Source organism: Mirounga leonina, unplaced genomic scaffold, assembly GCF_011800145.1.
Source record: "Mirounga leonina isolate KUSES-001 unplaced genomic scaffold, KU_Mleo_1.0 Mir_260, whole genome shotgun sequence".
Classification (NCBI taxonomy): Eukaryota; Metazoa; Chordata; class Mammalia; order Carnivora; family Phocidae; genus Mirounga; species Mirounga leonina.
Genome location: NW_023270642.1, coordinates 185,065 through 204,812, shown reverse-complemented (window position 1 = coordinate 204,812; position 19,748 = coordinate 185,065). Strand labels below are relative to the sequence as shown.

The 19,748-nt window shown below is 37.3% G+C and overlaps 1 protein-coding gene across 1 annotated transcript in view; it reads right to left on the bottom strand.

The window, feature by feature from the left end:
• Nucleotides 1–1,658: 1,658 nt before the first annotated feature.
• Nucleotides 1,659–19,748, bottom strand: part of CCDC7 (coiled-coil domain containing 7) — a 175,613-nt gene continuing 157,523 nt past the window's right edge. Inside the window, exons 16-18 of the mRNA XM_035029523.1 lie at nucleotides 5,090–5,248; nucleotides 4,187–4,256; nucleotides 1,659–1,750 (exon numbers count right to left, since the gene is read on the bottom strand). Coding sequence (XP_034885414.1) covers nucleotides 1,659–1,750; nucleotides 4,187–4,256; nucleotides 5,090–5,248 — 321 coding nt within the window. The remainder of the gene's footprint in view (nucleotides 1,751–4,186; nucleotides 4,257–5,089; nucleotides 5,249–19,748) is intronic.

The window sequence follows — 19,748 nt, the reverse complement described above, 5'->3', positions numbered from 1 at the left end:
TAGCTCATCCAACAGCCCTGCTTATAGTGGCACTCGAACAGAGAGTACACCCCATGGCTTTTCCTGTCTACAGAGCAAAGCCAGTGGTCCTGTCTCACCAGTGAATTCAGTGCCGTCTTGGCTTATTTAGGTCCCCAAACAAAATACAGTAAGAGAGGAAATGAAGGGGAAATGGTTTAAGGCATACAGAAAACAAATATAAACTTGACAAGTTCTCCCTTAATAGTAATTAATGAATTAAACTATCCAATCAAAAGACAGGTATCAGCAGAATAGGTTTAAAAAAAAACCAACTGCATAATCTCCTAGATGCTGTGTATAAGGGGTTCATTTTACATGCAAAGACAAATAGACTGAAAGTGAAAGGATGGAACTCTATGTAAATAGTAACCAAGAGAGTGGAAGTGGTGTGATGATCAATTTTATGTGTTGACTTGGCTAAGAAATGCCCAGATACCTGGTAAAACATTATTTCTGAGGATGTCTGTGAAGGCATCTTCAGAAGAGATTAGCATTTGAGTCAATAGCCTGAGATCACCCTCATCAATGTGGGTGCACATCCTCCAAGATACTGAGGGCCTAAGTAGAACAAAAAGATGGAGAAAAGGTGAATTTTCTTTCACAATTTGAACTGAGACATCGATCTTCTCCTGCCCTTGGACATTGGCACTCCTGGTTCTAGGGAGTCTGGCTCAGACTGGGACTTACACCATCTACAGCCTCCCAATTCTGAGGCCTTTGGGCTCAAACTGAATTACACCCCCAGTGTTCCTGGTTCTCCAGCTTGCAGACAGTGAATCATGGGACTCCTTGGCCTTCATAACTGCATGTGCCAATTATTACAATAAATCTCCTTTTATATATCTATATCAATATTGATATCTATATCTATATATATCCTATTTGTTCTAGTTCTCTGGAGAACCCTAATATAGGTGGCTTTATTAATATCAAACAAGACAGACTTTAAGTCAAAAACTGTTGCAAGAGACAAAGAATCACATTATATATAGACAAAAGGGTCATTCATCAAGAATATATAACTATGAACATATGCACACACAAAAAAGAACCCCAAAATATATGAAGCAAACAAGCAGATAAAAGATCCACAAATAAATATAGGACTTGAACAACATTATACACCAATTGGACATGACAAATGGCATTTATGAAACCCACAGCTAAATTCAACTCAATGGTGAAAGAATGAAACATTTCTCCATAAGAACAGGAACAAGACAAAGATGTCTGTTTTTACCAGTACTATTCAACATTGTACTAGGAGTTTGAGCAAGAGCAGTTAGAAAATAAAAAGAAATAAAAGGCATCTAAATTGGAAAAGGAGTAAAACTATCTTTATTCACAGATGACATGATCATATATTTAGAAAATCCCAAAGATTCCATACAGAAATACTAAAGTTAAATTCAGCAAAGTTTCAGGATTCAAGGTCAGCATACAAAATCAGTTGTATTTCTAAACAGCAGCAATGAGTAACTTGAAAATGAAATTTTTAAAAAAAATTCCATCACAATATGTCAGAAAGAATAAAGTACTTAGGAATAATATTGTCCAAGAATTATACATTGAAAACTATCAAATATTGCTATAATAAACTAAATAAGACCTAAATAAAATGGAAAGACCTCCTGGGTTCATGAATTGGGGGACTTAATACTATTAAGATGACAGTACTTCCCAAGGTGATCTACAGATTCAGTGCAGTCTCTATGAAAATCCCAAAAGCCTATTTGAAAAAATGAAAAAAATTTGATCCTAAAATTCATAATTAGTTGCAGGAGGTCTAAAATAGCCAAAGTGGTATTGAAAAAGACAAAATTTAAGAATTCACACTTCCCCATTTCCAAACTTACTACAAAGCTAAAGTAAATCAATGCAGTGTGATATTGACATGTGGATAAACATATACACGAGTGGAATACAATTAAGAGCACAGAAATAAACACATACATGGGGTTGACTGGTTTTTGACTAGGGTGCCAATACAATTCAGTGGAAAAAGAAGAGCCTCTTCAACAAACAATGCAGGGATAAGTCAATTTCCAGAGGCAAAAAAAAATTAAGTTGTATGTATCACTACTTCATACCATATACAAAAATTAACTCAAAATGTACCAATCACTTAAATATAAGAGCTAAAACCATAAAGCTTTTAGAAGAAAGCATAAGGATAAATCTCTATTATCTTAGATTTGGCAATTGGTTCTCAGATATTGACGCCAAAAGCATAGCAACAAAATGAGAAACAGATAAAATGAGCTTCATAAAATTATTTTTTTGCATCAAAGGACATTTTCAAGAAAGTGAAAAGATAACCTACCCAATGAGAGGAAATATTTGTAAACCATATATCTGACAAAAGGTTTAATATCCAGAATATATAAAGAACCTATACAACTCAGCAACAAAAAGACAAACAACCCAATTATAAATGGTGAAGGAGTTGAATAGATGTTTTTTTCCAAAGAAGATATACAAATGAGCAGTAAGCACATAAAAAAATGCTTAACATCTTTAGTAATTAGGGAAATGCAAATCAAAATCACAATGAGATACATTTCATACCTACTAGAATTATTACAATTAAAAGAGCAAAGAAAACAAGTGTTGGCAAGAATGTGTATCCTTCTATATTGCTGGTGGAAGTATAAAATGGTGCAGCCACTGTGAAAAACAGTTGCACAGTTACTCAAAAAGCTAAAATTAGAATTATCATATGATCCAGCAATTACACTCCTACCCAAAATAAATGAAAACAGATTTAAAACAGTTACCCATACACCATGTTCATTGTAGCATTATTCACAATAGCCAAAAGACAGAAACAACACAAATGTGCATCAGCAGGTAAATGGATAAACAAAATGTGATACACACACACACATGCAACGGAATCTTATTCAGCCATCAGACAAGGAAGGAAGTTCTGACACATCATGGATGAAACTTAAAAACGTTATGCTAAGTGAAATAGGACAGCTACAAAAGGACAATGTTGTATAATTTCACTCATATGAAATATAATAGGCACGTTCAGAGAGATAGAAGTAAATTAGATGTTACCAGGGGCTGGATAGGGGCAGGAATGGGAGTTATTGCTTAATTAAGAATTTCTTTTTTGGGTGATGAAAAGTTGTGGAAATAGAGGTAGTGATGGTTGCACAACATTGTGAATGTCATTCATGCCATGCAACTGTACACTTAAATGATGATTAAAATGGCAAATTTCATGTTATATATATTTTACCACAAAAAAATTTTAGTAGATTGATTAAACTCAGGCCAACTGCTGGTTAAAATTTGTAATAAACTTTGAATAAAAGAAAACATCCTGATCATAATAAGGAATATTTATCTCAGATAACCTGGTAACATAGGTTATAACAGCTATAAGCAGAGGAACTCTCAACTCAAAGCACAATAGAAGAGTAATTCTCCTGCACTCTACATCACAACCATTTAATTTTATTTTGAAAGTTCAAGCCAATGTTGTAAGATATGGGTTGATTATAAAAGTTATATATGTTGGAAGGAAAGAACAAATTTATCAGTTTTAATATAGATATCTAATATATATATATAATACATATATATATATATTTTAAGAGAGAGAGGGAACACGTTCAAGTCGGGGGTGGGGGCAGGAGGAGAATCTTAATCAGGCTCCACCCCCCCCCCAGCACAGAGCCCCATGATGTGGGGCTCGATCCCAGGATCCTGAGATCACGACCAGAGCTAAAATCAAGAGTCAGTCACTTAACCAACTGAGCCACCCAGGCACCCTGTTTTAAAATATATAAGATACCTAAAGAATCTAGCTAAAATATGAATTATTTATACTACAAATCATCTTTTTCCTGCTGTACCCTGATGAGTTTTTGGCATGATATGTTAAGAATTCATAATGCCAAAAACTGTTATTTGGTTGAGGCAAAGCTACCACTGTCCTTTTACACAGATCTTAGTTGAAACAAACTCTGGGTAAAGTTAAGTCACCAAATTAATTTTTACATACTGGTCAATAGATTTCCATATTATGTGATGACTGTCCAAGGAGTTATTTCCATATTTAATAATGTTCTCTCTTCATTTATTTATAATTATACCATGGGAAGACACAATCATTCACATTTTTACCTTACAAAACAGAAAATATTTTTACCTTGAAATTCTCTTGCTTCTTGGTAAGTTTGTTTTTCAGTCTTACTTTGTAATTTCTCTTCTCCAACAGCCTTAATGACAAAAATTATAATAAGTAATTTCAAATTATGTGTCTTAGAACTCTAATTACTTTCTCTCAGAGCAAGAATTTTTATTCATTATCTACAATGTCATTGCATAAATGTTTTATTTTTATATCCCGAATGCATCAAATAAAAACATGAGAACAATTAATGGATCTGAAAGGCATTTGGGAACACTCATGTGGAGGGAACCCAAGCTATATTGTGATTCTCCTCATAAATAATTCTAAATAAATCATGTTAATAATGATTATGATTCTACTTTAGACTTACATTTTAGTCTGATTCAATCTCTAGACCAACTCAAATGACTCATGAAATTCTTTTTAAGGTCACATTAATAAATTCTATGATAAAAGTGTATTGTAGATATATGTCAAATATATATAGCCTTTTTATCATTTCTTTTTTCCCCAGCATTTAATAATTTTCTAGGCCTTGTTTAAGGTATATAAAGTCATTTCAAAAGAACTGTGTTTTCACAATTACCTTACTATATAAAAATATTTTTTCTAGATGAACCTGAAATGAACATTTCTCTATCTCACCTAGGAATTATATATATTTTATCATTAAAACTGTAATCTAAGCCACAACTTCTTTGTCGATACAGCTTAGAATTTTTTATGTTAAAATATCACTCTGATTCTCAAATATACCTTAAACATCCTAAATATAAAACAGATTATATTAAAAGGCAAACTTTTTATTCCTTTTAAATAAGAAAATATTAATGAGTTTTAATTAACATTTACTTAAAATATTAAGGGAATCTAGCATTTCAAAGTAAACAGCTTTCAAATTATTGTACTATATCTTACCTTTGAGATGTCACTATCCATTGGCTTTCTTCTGGTAAGAACAGGATATGAAATGAGTGACGCTGTTGCTGTTCCATCCCCTTGAAGTGATGTCTTGACAGACAGTAAGTCTTCAATCTCTTCGTTTGATAATAGTCTTGTTAAGGATTTATCCTGGGTCTTTAATGGAAGTATATGGAGTAGGTCTTTATCAGCTGAAACTCCTTTTGAACTCCCTAAAAAAGCTGATCCATCTTGAGACTTTAGGATCTGTGAAAGATCTGAACTAGCAGAGCTAGCTCTTTTCTTCTCTGAGCTTTAGAATTACAAAACATCTGGTATTAGATGTGAAGAAAATGTTTTATTTGTAATTGAAGAATCATTTTCATAATCTATAATAATATTAAATAAGCAACCATAATTATTCATTCATTAATGGTAATACAAATACGAAGTTGCTGCTAGATAACAAGTCAGAGATAATATATCTTTTGGGATTTAAAATAGATATACAGAATTAAGTAACATTTAAAATACTTAACATAAGAGCCATTCAAGATCATAACAGGCACAGAACAAAAAATATTTGGTCAGGCAAAGTAGAGCACAAGATGTTTTAGAGGATGCCCTTTAGTCACATTTATTCCAAAGTTATTTTTCCACAATTTCATCTCAGAATGAATATATAAAAGATCACTGTCTTCCACAAGAGTCAATTTCCAAGCTCTGAGTTAGTTTTCTTCAAGGTAGTAACTATTTATTCTTCACCTGTTGTCAGGATCAGCTTATTAGGGTTCCAGAACTAGTAACCATATATCATGGTTTGTCCACACAGTCTCAGTGTATGCTTGTCCCAGCATTCCTCCAGTTTAGATGATAATTTAAATGGTCCAACTACAAACTACCTATGTTTTATAGAATTTAACATAGCTCTTCTAGCCCTATCAAATGAAACAGATTTTGATGGTTCTTTGTTTTATACAGCTATTACTCCAGTTAGTATAATTTGCCTAAGGTTTATTGCAGTGCTGAAAATAATTTAAATTTTGGTCACACAGATGCAAAATTTTACAACGTAACTATTGTCACCGATCCTAATCTGTTACTTTAGGATGAATTTCAAACACCTGATTTTGGATTATAAAAAAGAGGGATATGGAGGACAATTCTGAGAACGAAAGTGTAAGATAATTGATGGCTAAAAAGACAATTTATGACAAACAGACTTTTGTAGTAGTGTTATAAAATGGATTCCAATATTAAAGAGAATAGGTGGCTGGCTATCCTAAATTAAGGCTATCTCAACCTCAAACATGATTTATTAGTTTTATCAGGTATTTGAATTAAAAAAAAAAACTAGTTATAAAATAGTCTAACACTCTTCTGTAAACCATTTTTGAAAACATATCCTAGAGGACTGTTGTCATTTTTTGGCCACTGAAGCGTAACAATTGTTGAAGTACATAATATAAATTGATGCTTTTTTACAAACATACCTACAGCCATAAACAAATCACCACTCCTGTTGCTAATATTACCACACAGCTATAAGTAGAAAGCAAAATACTTTTAAAGATTTTGAAATGTTTGGGCGCCTGGGTGGCTCAGTCGTTGGGTGTCTGCCTTTGGCTCAGGTCATGATCCCGGGGTCCCGGGATCGAGTCCCACATCGGGCTCCCTGCTCGGCAGGAAGCCTGCTTCTCCTTCTCCCACTCCCCCTGCTTGTGTTCCTGCAATCGCTATCTCTCTCTGTCAAATAAATAAAATCTTTAAAAAAAAATAAAAAAAAGTAAAGATTTTGAAATGTTTATTAGGGGATATCATTAATCACTTGATTCTACACAGGCAAATGATCCTATTATAACAAGAGAGAAAATGTGTGGCAATATCAAGAACAAGGCCTTAAATACAATACAGAGAATATAATACAAAGTTTATTTATAACCATATTCCCACATGCAAGCTTTTCCCACTTATATTGGTTCCCACAACCATAAAGGACTGTCATTGCATAACACCATAATACTTCTGCAGCGGGACAAGAATGAAAAATACTAGAAAGGTATGCAAGCAGTACTGTTCAAGCTCACATCAGCCAAACAGATATCTCTAAGAAGTGGAAACAGGCATACTTTCAAGGCCTGATGTTTGTTTGAGTGATAAAAGAAAAGAAGAGGTAGAGGAGGAAAAGGAGGAGGAAGAGGGAAGGAGGAGGAAGAGGAGAAGAAAGGAGGAAGAGGATAGAAAGTCTATGAAAGTCAGCCTATAGTCACACAGAAAATAATGATTTGCCCAATCCCCAATCTTTGGTAAATTATCAAAACAACCTAAATATATTTTATAAGTCTTGCTAAATTTGCATCATTTGTCCTCCACTTCTGATTAAGATTCTTTCTAGTCATCACTGTGTTAAAACACAGAGTATAATAGTATCCTTATGAGCATGTATATTAACAGCTTTGATAATAAGGATGTTGATAGCATTCTACATAACAGTCTTCAACATCACTGATGTGATATAAAGACATAATATATAGAGATATATAAAGCGGGGAGGAGCAAGATGGTGGAGGAGTAGGAGACCTAAATTTCATCTGGTCCCAGGACTTCAGCTAGATAGGGATCAAACCATTCTGAACACCTACGAACTCAACAGGAGACTGAAGAAAAGAATAGCAGCAACTCTCTGAACAGAAAAGCGACCACTTTCTGGAAGGTAGGACATGCAGAGAAGTGAATCTGAGGAGATATTCGGGAGGATAGATGGCGGGGGAGGGAGCCTCTGTTGGCCGCTTCTGGCAAGTGATAGAGAGCAGAGTGCAAAATGGGAACTTTTAGAAGTCTGCTCTGCTGAGGGACGTCGCTCCAATGGCTAAGCTGGGGGTGGAACCCTCACTGGGACAGTGTGGTCTCGGGACCCTCAGGGTCACAGGAAGACCGGGAGTACCTGAGTGCAGCAGAGCTCCCAGATATTGGAGCAGGGAAGCCGGCTGCTGAGATGGAGCCGAGGAGCAGGCTCTCAGCTGGGGTTGCCATAACCTGTGATCCGCGGCACAGTCAGGCCACTGCTCTTCCAGCAGGGACCCAACAAGGGGCAGATCTGGGGAGACTCCCCTTCCTCCCCTGGGAGAAGTGGCGCAGGAGTGCACCACAGGAATCTGCTGGGTTTGGAGACTCCAAACTGGGTCATGTGCCAGAGATAGAAATGCTTGGTCACAGGCTGGGTGAGCAGGGAGTGCAGCAGAGACTGGGGAGATGGGAGCGACTGACTGCTTTTCTCTGGGGGCTCACTGAAGAGTGGGGCCCCGAGTTCTCAGCTCCTCTGGGGTGGAAATTGGGAGGCCACCATTTTCACACTCATCCTCCAAAGCTATACAGAAAGCTTGCAGGGAACAAAAGCTCCTGAGAGCAAATCTGAGGAGCAGATTACTTAGCCTGACCTGACAAGGGTAAGGCAATTCCACCTCCAGCAAAGACATCTGGGAACCACAGCAACAGGCTCCTCCCCCAGAAGACAAGCAAGAACAGCCAGCCAAGAACAAGTTTACTGATCAATGAGAATGGCAAAACGCCAGCACAAGGGGAATACAGCACATAGAATTCATGGCTTTTTTCCCCAATTCTTTAGTATTTCAAAGTTAATTTTTAAAATTTTTTTTCTTTTTCTTTTTTTTTGAATTTTTCTCTTTCCCTTTTTCAACCAACATCTTATCAAACCCTTTTTTAAAAATCTTTTTTATTTTTCATTTTTAGAGTCATATTCTATCCCTTCATAGTAGTTAACCTTATTTTTGGTATATATGTAAGTTGTTCTCCCTTTAAAATTTTGGGATACAGTTTCTTATAACAGACCAAAATATACCCTAAATCTCTAGTGTATGGCTTTGTTCTAGTCTCCTGCCTGATCACATTCTCTCCCTTTTTTTTTTTTTAAATCCCCTTCTTTGTTTTTTCAACCAATTTCTTATCAATTCCTTTTATAAAATCTTTTATAATTTTCATCTTTACAGTCATATTCCATCCCTTCATCGTATTACCCTTATTTTTGTACATATGTAAGTTTTTCTTTCTTTAAAATTTTGGGAGGCACTTTCTTCTAACAGAACAAAATATGCCCAAAATCTAGTGTGAGGCACTGATCTATGCACCAGCCTGATCATATTCTTTTTTTTTTTTTTTAATCTTTTTCTTTTCTTTTTCTTTTTTCTTTCTTTCCCTTTCTTTCCCCTGGTTTCAGGTCTCTTCAGATTTGTTTAGTGTATATTTTTCTTGGGTTGTTGCTACCCTTTTAGCATTTTGTTGTCTCATTCATCTATTATCCTCTGGACAAATTGACAAGATGGAAAAAAATCACCTCAACAAAAAGAACAAGAGGCAGTACCAACTGCCAGGGAACTAATCAATACGGACATTAGTAAGATGTCAGAACTAGAGTTCAGAATGACGATTTTAAAGATATTAGCTGGGCTTGAAAAAAGCATAAACGATATTAGAGAAACACTCTCTGGAGAAATAAAAGAACTAAAATCTAACCAAGTCGAAATCAAAAAGGCTATTAATGAGGTGCAATCAAAAATGGAGGCTCTAACTGCTAGGATAAATGAGGCAGAAGAGAGAATCAGTGATATAGAAGACCAAATGATGGAGAATAAAGAAGCTGAGAAAAAGAGAGATAAACAACTACTGGATCATGAGGGCAGAATTCGAGAGATAAGTGATACTATAAGGTGAAATAATATTAGAATAATTGGGATCCCAGAAGAAGAAGAAAGAGAGAGTGGGGCAGAAGGTATATTGGAGCAAATTATAGCAGAGAACTTCCCTAATTTGGGGAAGGAAACAGGCATCAAAATCCAGGAGGCACAGAGAACCCCTCTCAAAATCAATAAAAATGGGTCAACACCCCAACATCTAATAGTAAAACTTACGAGTCTCAGAGACAAAGAGAAAATCCTGAAAGCACCTCAGGACAAGAGGTCTGTAACCTACAATGGTAGAAACATTAGATTGGCAACAGACCTACCCACAGAGACCTGGCAGGCCAGAAAGGACCAGCATGATATATTCGGAGCACTAAACGAGAAAAATATGTAGCCAAGAATACTATATCCAGCTAGGCTGTCATTGAAAATAGAAGGAGAGATAAAAAGCTTCCAGGACAAACAAAAACTAAAGGAATTTGTAAACACGAAACCAGCCCTACAAGAAATATTGAAAGGGGTCCTCTAAGCAAAGAGAGACCCTATAAGCAACATAGACCAGAAAGGAAGACAGACAATATACAGTAACAGCCACCTTACAGGCAATACAATGGCACTAAATTCCTATCTTTCAATAGTTACCCTGAATATAAATGGGCTAAGTGCCTCAATTAAAAGACACAGGCTATCAGATTGGATAAAAAAGCAAGACCCATCAATATGCTGTCTGCAAGAGATTCATTTTAGACCCAAAGACACCTCCAGATTGAAAAGAGGGGTGGAAATCCATTTACCATGCTAATGGACACCAAAAGAAAGCTGGGGTGGCAATCCTTATACCAGACAAATTAGATTTTAAACCAAAGACTATAATAAGAGATGAGGAAGGACACTATATCATACTTAAAGGGTCTATACAACAAGAAGTTCTAACAATTGTAAATATCTATGCCCCTAACATGGGAGCAGCCAATTATATAAGCCAATTAATAACAAAATAAAGAAACACATTGACAACAATACAATAATAGTGGGGGACTTTAACACCCCCTCACTGAAATGGACAGATCATCTAAGTAAAAGATCAACAAGGAAATAAAGACTTTAAATGACACACTGGACCAAATGGACTTCACAGATATTTTCAGAACATTCCATCCCAAAGCAACAGAATACACAGTCTTCTCTAGTGCCCATGGAAGATTCTCCAGAATAGATCACATCCTAGGTCACAAATCTGGTCTCAACCGGTACCAAAAGATTGGGATCACTCCCTGCCTATTTTCAGACCACAGTGCTTTGAAACTAGAACTCAATCACAAGAGGAAAGTCAGAAAGAACTCAAATACATGGATGCTAAAGAGCATCCTACTAAACAATGAATGTGTCATCCAGGAAATTAAAGAAGAATTTAAAAAATTCATGGAAAAAAATGAAAATGAAAACACAACTGTTCAAAAGCTTTGGGATGCAGCAAAGGCAGTCCTAAGAGGAAAGTATATAGCAATACAAGCCTTTCTCAAGAAACAAGAAAGGTCTCAAATACACAACCTAAACCTACACCTAAAGGAGCTGGAGAAAGAACAGCAAAAAAGCCAAAACCCAGCAGGAGAAGAGAAATAATAAAGATCAGAGCAGAAATCAATGAAATAGAAACCAAAAGAACAGTAGAACAGATCAACGAAACTAGGAGTTGGTCCTTTGAAAGAATTAATAAGATTGATAAACCCCTGGCCAGACTTGTCAAAAAGAAAGGGGAAATGACCCAAATCAACAAAATCTGAATGAAAGAGGGGAGATCACAACCAACACCAAAGAAATACAAACAATTATAAGAACATACTATGAGCAACTCTATGCCAGCAAATTAGATAACCTGGAAGAAATGGATGCATTCCTAGAGATATATCAACTACCAAAAGTGAACCAGGAAAAAACAGAAAACCTGAACAGACCTATAACCACTAAGGAAATTGAAGCAGTCATCAACAATCTCCCAACAAACAAAAGTCCAGGGCCAGATGGCTTCCCAAGGGAATTCTACCAAACATTTAAGGAAGAATTAATATCTATTCTTCTGAAACTCTTCCAAAAAATAGTAATGGAAGGAAAACTTCCAAACTCATTTTATGAGGTCAGCATTACCTTGATCCCAAAAACCAAAGACCCTATCGAAAAGGAGAATTACAGACCAATATCCTTGATGAACATGGATGCAAAAATTCTCACCAAAATACTAGCCAATAGGATCCAACAGTACATTAAAAGGATTATTCACCACGACCAAGTGGGATTTATCCCTGGGGTGCAAGGTTGGTTCAACATCTGCAAATCAATCAATGTGATACAATACATTAATAAAAGAAAGAATAAGAACCATATGATCCTCTGAATAGATGCAGAAAAAGCATTTGACAAAGTACAGCATCCTTTCTTGATCAAAACTCTTCAGAGTTTAGGGATAGAGGGTACATACCTCAATATCATAAAAGCCATCTATGAAAAACCCACAACAAATATCATTCTCAATGGGGAAAAACTGAGAGCTTTCCCCCTAGGGTCAGGAACACGGCAGGGATGTTCACTATCACCACTGCTATTCAACAACGTATTAGAAGTCCTAGCCAGAGCAATGAGACAACAAAAAGAAATAAAAGGCATCCAAATTGGCAAAGAAGAAATCAAACTCTCACTTTTCTCAGATGATATGATACTTTATGTGGAAAACCCAAAAGACTCCATCCCAAAACTGCAAGAACTCATACACGAATTCAGTAAAGTGGCAGGATATAAAATCAATGCACAGAAATCAGTGGCATTCCTATACACCAACAACAAGACAGAAGAAAGAGAAATTAAGGAGTCAAACCCATTTACAACTGCACCCAAAACTGTAAGATATCTAGGAATAAATCTAACCAAAGAGACAAAGAATCTGTACTCAGAAAACTATAAAATACTCATGAAAGAAATTGAGGAAGACACAAAGAAATGGAAAAATGTTCATGCTCATGGATTGCAAGAACAAATATTGTCAAGATGCCAATGCTACCTAGAGCAATCTACACATTTAATGTAATCCCTATCAAAATACCATCCAGTTTTTTCAAAGAAATGGAACAAATAATCCTAAAATTTGTATGGAACCAGAAAAGACCCCGAATAGCCAGAGGAATTTTGAAAAAGAAAAGCAAAGCTGGCGGCATCACAATTCCAGACTTCAAGCTCTATTACAAAGCTGTCATCATCAAGACAGTATGGTACTGGCACAAAAACAGACACATAGATCAATGGAACAGAATAGAGAGCCCAGAAATGGATCCTCAACTCTATGGTCAACTAATCTTTGACAAACCAGGAAGAATGTCCAATGGAAGACAGTATCTTCAATAAATGGTGTTGGGAAAATTGGACAGCCACATGCAGGAGAATGAAACTGGACAATTTCCTTACACCACACATAAAAATAGACTCAAAATGTTAGAAAGACCTCAATGTGAGACAGGAGTCCATCAAAATCCTAAAGGTGAACACAGGCAGCAACCTCTTCTACCTCAGCCACAGCAACTTCTTCCTAGAAACGTTGCCAAAGGCAAGGGAAGCAAGGGCAAAAATTAACTATTGGGACTTCATCAAACAAAAGCTCAGCTCTTGCACAGCAAAAGAAACAGTCAACAAAACCAAAAGACAACCAATAGAATGGGAGAAGATATTTGCAAATGACATATCAGATAAAGGGCTAGTATCCAAAATCTATAAAGAACTTCTTAAACTCAACACCCAAAGAACAAATGATCCAATCAAGAAATGGGCAGAAGACATGAACAGACATTTCTGCAAAGAAGACATCCAAATGGCCAACAGACACATGAAAAAGTGCTCAACATCGCTCGGCATCAGGGAAATCCAAATCAAAACCTCAATGAGATACCACCTCACACCAGTCAGAATGGCTAAAATTAACAAGTCAGGAAACAACAGATGTTGGTGGGGATGTGGAGAAAAGGGAACCCTCCTACACTGTTGGTGGGAATGCAAGGTGGTGCAGCCACTCAGGCAAACAGTGTGGAGGTTCCTCAAAAGTTGAAAATGGAGCTACCATATGACCCAGATATTGCACTACTATGTATTTACCCCAAAGATACAAATGTAGGGACCCGAAGGGGTATGTGCACCCCTATGTTTATAGCAGCAATGTCCACAATAGCCAAACTGTGGAAAGAGCCAAGATGCCCATCGACAGATGAATGGATAAAGGTGTGGTATATATATATACAATGGAATATTATGCAGCCATCAAAAGGAATGAAATCTTGCTATTTGCAATGACGTGGATGGAACTTGAGGATATTATGCTGAGCAAAATAAGTCAATCAGAGAAAGACATATATCATATGATCTCACTGATATGAGGAATTCTTAATCTCAAGAAACAAACTGAGGGTGGAAATCGGAGGGGGAGACAAACCATGAGAGACTATGGACTCTGAGAAACAAACTGAGGGTTCTAGAGGGGAGGTGGGTGGGAGGATGGGTTAGCCTGGTGATGGGTATTAAAGAGGGCACATACTGAATGGAGCACTGGGTGTTATAAGTAAACAATAAATCATGGAACTCTACGTCAAAAACTAATGATGTAATGTATGGTGATTAACATAACATAAAAAAAAAAAAGAATAAATCCCCTCTTGCTTACAAATACCTTTGTTAATCTGAAGATCTGAGCATTGCATCCTTTTCTCACCAAGCAAATAGATGTATAAAGGCACAATCTGTTATGCATATCATCAGACACCCTTTTAACACATTATCATCCAGGCAAAATGGAAGATTTCTATTGAATTACTGCCCAATCTGTCCTGAGTTGTTTTGTCTGTTTCTGTTTGAAGACCTTTTTTTTTCAGCTTTCCTTATAACCCCAACCATTTTCTAAACTGTCAGCATAATCCCCAAAGCATTTCTCTCTTCCCTTAGGAAAAAAATTCTCTTGTAAATATTGATATATACACTGAACCTTTAATTATCAATGGAAATATAGAGGAAGATGTAGTATGTATTTCTATATGCAAGGAAAACAAAAGATCTAGGATTCAAAGTGTGTAGCACAACCTCAAATGATTCTAAATATTAACTTCATAGGAAAATTTCAATATAATGAATGTAAAATTAACATTCAAAATTTATCATATTTTGATAGTTTTAAAAATTATAATTATCATTGGTCAAATTCTTCATAGTGATTAGTTTTAGGCTCCTCAACTAAAAAGGAACTCAAAAATTCTGAAAAGATTCAGTAAAAATACAAATGATTAAAAGCCTGGAAAAATGAATTGTTAAAATACTTAGAATCATTTCATCTAGAGAAAACAAGGCTTGTTTACTACTTTGAAACAGTTTGTAAACGTAGTAAACATATCTTACATGAGGAGGGGAAAGATGGCAGAGGAGTAGGGGACCCTATTTCAACTGGTCCCCGGAATTGAGCTGGATAACTACCAGACCACTCTGAGCACCCGTGAAACCAGCCTGAGATGTAAGAAGATCTGGATCTCTACAAACAGAATATCGCAGGCAGTTGGTTTTGAGGTACGAAGTGGAGAGCCATGATCCTGCGGGCAGATATCGGAGGATAAACGGCAGCTGTGGGGATCCTACACCACCGGTGAGTGACAGCCTCACCCGCTGCGGACGGGGCAGACTCGCAGACCGGTAGCATTGGGAAAGAACTTTAGGGCAGCCCCCGGGGTGGAAAACCAGACCGGCGGGGTCGCGCACACGGGAACTGCAGCCCTCCCGGACAGAAACCAGAGCGACGGTCGTGCACACGTGAACTGCAGCCTCTGAGACGGAAACTCGGTGCGCCGGGATCAAGCAGGTGAACTGCAACCCCCGGGGGTGGAAAGATTGATTCCCACTGAGCCCATCATCTGCCACAGGGGCGCAGGGAAACTCCGCCCAAACAGGGTTGCCTGAGTAACAGCGCGGCAGGCCCCTCCCGCAGAAGACAGGCTGGGAAAACAAGAGGCCAGCAACCCTAAGGTCCCAAGAAAACAGGTGCATCTTGCTTGGGTTCTGGTCAATAATTTCGACTCAATACATTCCCTCAAACACCCATCAACAGAACGACTAGGAGGAGGAGTCCCCAAAACAGAAAAGACTCAGAGATTATGACTTATGTTGCAGATTTACAAATGGATGCAGACATAACCAAGATGTCAGAGATGGAATTCAGGCTAGCAATTGTGAAGACAATGGCTAGAATGGAGAAATCAATTAATGGCAACATAGAGTCTCTAAGGGCAGAAATAAAAGGTGAATTGGCAGAACTTAAAAATGCTATCAATGAGATCCAATCCAATCTAGATAATCCAACAGCTAGGGTAACTGAGACAGAAGGGAGACTAAGCGATCTGGAAGACAGTATAATAGATAAAAAGGGAAAAGAGGAGGCCAGGGAAAAACAACTCAGAATCCATGAAAAATAGAATCAGAGAAATAAGTGACACCATGAGGCGTTCCAATGTCATAATCATTGGAATCCCAGAGGGAGTAGAGAGAGAGAGAGAGGGCTAGAAGATGTATTTGAGCAAATCGTAGCTGAGAATTTCCCTAATCTGGGGAATGCAACAAACATTCGAGTCCTAGAGGCAGAGAGGACCCCTCCTAAGATCAAGGAAAACAGGCCAACACCCCAGCATGTAATAGTAAAACTTGCAAATCTTAGAACCAAGGAAACCATCTTAAGCGCAGTTAGGGGGAAGAGATTCCTTACGTACAGAGGGAGGAACATCAGAATAATGTCAGACCTATCCACAGAGACCTGGCAAGCCAGAAAGGCCTGGCAAGACATATTCAGAGTACTAAATGAGAATAACATGCAGCCAAGAATACCTTATCCAGCAAGGCTTTCATTTAGAATGGATGGAGAGATGCAGAGCTTCCATGACCGGCAGAAGATGAAAGAATATGTGTGACCACTAAGCCGGCCCTGCAAGAAATATTAAGGGGAGCTCTATAAAAGGAGAAAGACCCCAAGAGTGATATACGACAGAAATTTACAGGGACAATCTATAAAAACAAGGTCTTCATGGGCAACATGATGACAATAAATTCATATCTTTCAGTAATCACTCTCAACGTGAATGGCCTAAATGCTCCCACAAAACGGCACAGGGTTGCAGATTGGATAAAAAGACAGGATCCATCCAAATGCTGTCTACAAGAGATTCATGTTGAACTTAAAGATACATCCAGACTGAAAGTGATGGGATGGAGATCTATCTTCCATGCCAGCGGACCTCAAAAGAAAGCTGGGGTAGCAATTCTTATATCAGACAAATTAGATTTTAAACTAAAGTCTGTAGTTAGAGACACAGAAGGACACTATATCATTCTTAAAGGGTCTATCCAACAAGAAGATCTAACAATTGTAAATATCTATGCCCCCAACATGCGAGCAGCCATCTACATAAGCCAACTGTTAACCAAAATAAAGAGTCCTATTGATAACAATACGTTAATTGTAGGAGACCTCAATACTCCACTCTCAGCAATGGACAGATCATCTAAGCAGAAAATCAACAAGGAAACAAGAGCTTTGAATGATACATTGGACCAGATGGACCTCATAGATTTATACAGAACATTCCACCCTAAAACAACAGAATACTCATTCTTCTCGAGCACACGTGGAACTTTCTCCAGAATAGACCACATACTGGGTCACAAATCAGGTCTCAACCAATACCAAAAGATTGAGATTATTCCCTGCATATTCTCAGACCACAATGCTTTAAAACTGGAACTCAATCACAAGAAAAAATTTCGCAGAAATTCAAACACTTGGAAGCTAAAAACCACTCTGCTCAAGAATGTTTGGGTCAACCAGGAAATCAAAGAAGAACTTAAACAGTTCATGGAAACCAATGAGAACGAAAACACATTGGTTCAAAACCTATGGGATACGGCAAAGGCGGTCCTAAGGGGGAAATACATAGCCATCCAATCCTCACTCAGAAAAACAGAAAAATCCTGAATTCACCAACTAACTCTACACCTTAAAGAACTAGAGAAAAAGCAACAAATGACGCCTAAGCCACGCATTAGAAGAGAAATAATTAAAATTAGAGCAGAAATCAATGAATTAGAAACCAGAAACACAGTAGATCAGATCAATGAAACTAGAAGTTGGTTCTTTGAAAGAATTAATAAGATTGATAAACCACTGGCCAGACTTATCCAAAAGAAGAGAGAAAGGACCCAAATTAATGAAATTATGAATGAAAGGGGAGAGATCATGACTAACACCAAGGAAATAGAAACAATTATTAGAAATTATTATCAACAACTACATGCCAATAAACTGAGCAATCTGGATGAAATGGAGGCCTTCCTGGAAACCTATAAGCTGCCAAGACTGAAACAGGAAGAAATTGACAACCTGAATAGGCTAATAACCAGTAACGAGATTGAAGCAGTGATTGAAAATCTCCCAAAAAACAAAAGTCCAGGGCCTGATGGATTCCCCGGGGAATTCTACCAAACATTCAAAGAAGAAATAATACCTATTCTCCTGAAGCTGTTTCAAAAAATAGAAACAGAAGGAAAACTTCCAAACTCATTCTATGAGGACAGCATTACCTTAATCCCCAAATCATGCAAAGACCCCATCAAAAAGAGAATTTCAGACCGATATCCCTGATGAATATGGATTCCAAAATCCTCAACAAAATCCTAGCTAATAGGATCCAACAATACATTAAAAGGATCATCCACCACGACCAAGTGGGATTTATCCCCGGGATGCAAGGGTGGTTCAACATTCGCAAATCAATCAATGTGATAGAACACATTAATAAGAGGAGGGAGAAGAACCATATGGTCCTCTCAATTGATGCAGAAAAAGCATTTGACAAAATACAACATGCTTTCCTGATTAAAACTCTCCAGAGTATAGGGATAGAGGGAACATTCCTCAAGCTCATAAAATCTATCTATGAAAAACCCACAGCGAATATCATCCTCAATGGGGAAAAGCTGAGAGCCTTTCCCTTAAGATCAGGAACACGTCAAGGGTGCCCACTCTCACCACTGTTGCTCAAAATAGTACTAGAAGTCCTAGCCACAGCAATCAGACAACAAAAAGAAATAAAAGGCATTCAAATTGGCAAAGAAGAAGTCAAACTCTCTCTTTTCGCAGACGACATGATACTCTATGTGGAAAACCCAAAAGACTCCATCCCCAAATTACTAGAACTCATCCAGCAATTCAGTAATGTGGCAGGATACAAAATCAATGCACAGAAATCAGTTGCTTTCTTATACACTAACAACGCAACAGTAGAAAGAGAAATTAAAGAAACGATTCCATTTACAATAGCACCAAAAGCCCTACGATACCTCAGAATAAATCTAACCAAAGAGGTAAAGGATCTATACTCTAGGAACTACAAAACACTCATGAAAGAAATTGAAGAAGACACAAAAAGATGGAAAAATATTCCGTGCTCATGGATCAGAAGAATAAACATTGTTAAAATGTCTATGCTACCCAGAGCAATCTATACCTTCCATGCCATCCCAATCAAAATTCCAATGACATTTTTCAAAGTGCTGGAACAAACAATCCTAAAATTTGTATGGAATCAGAAAAGACCCCGAATCACCAAGGAGATGTTGAAAAAGAAAAACAAAGCTGGGGGCATCACGTTGCCCAATTTCAAGCTATATTACAAAGCTGTGATCACCAAGACAGCATGGTACTGGCACAAAAACAGACATATAGACCAATGGAACAGAATAGAGAACCCAGATATGGACCCTCAACTCTATGGTCAAATAATCTTCGACAAAGCAGGAAAAAACATGCAATGGAAAAAAGACAGTCTCTTCAATAAATGGTGCTGGGAAAATTGGACAGCCACATGCAGAAGAATGAAACTCGACCATTCTCTAACACCATACACAAAGATAAACTCAAA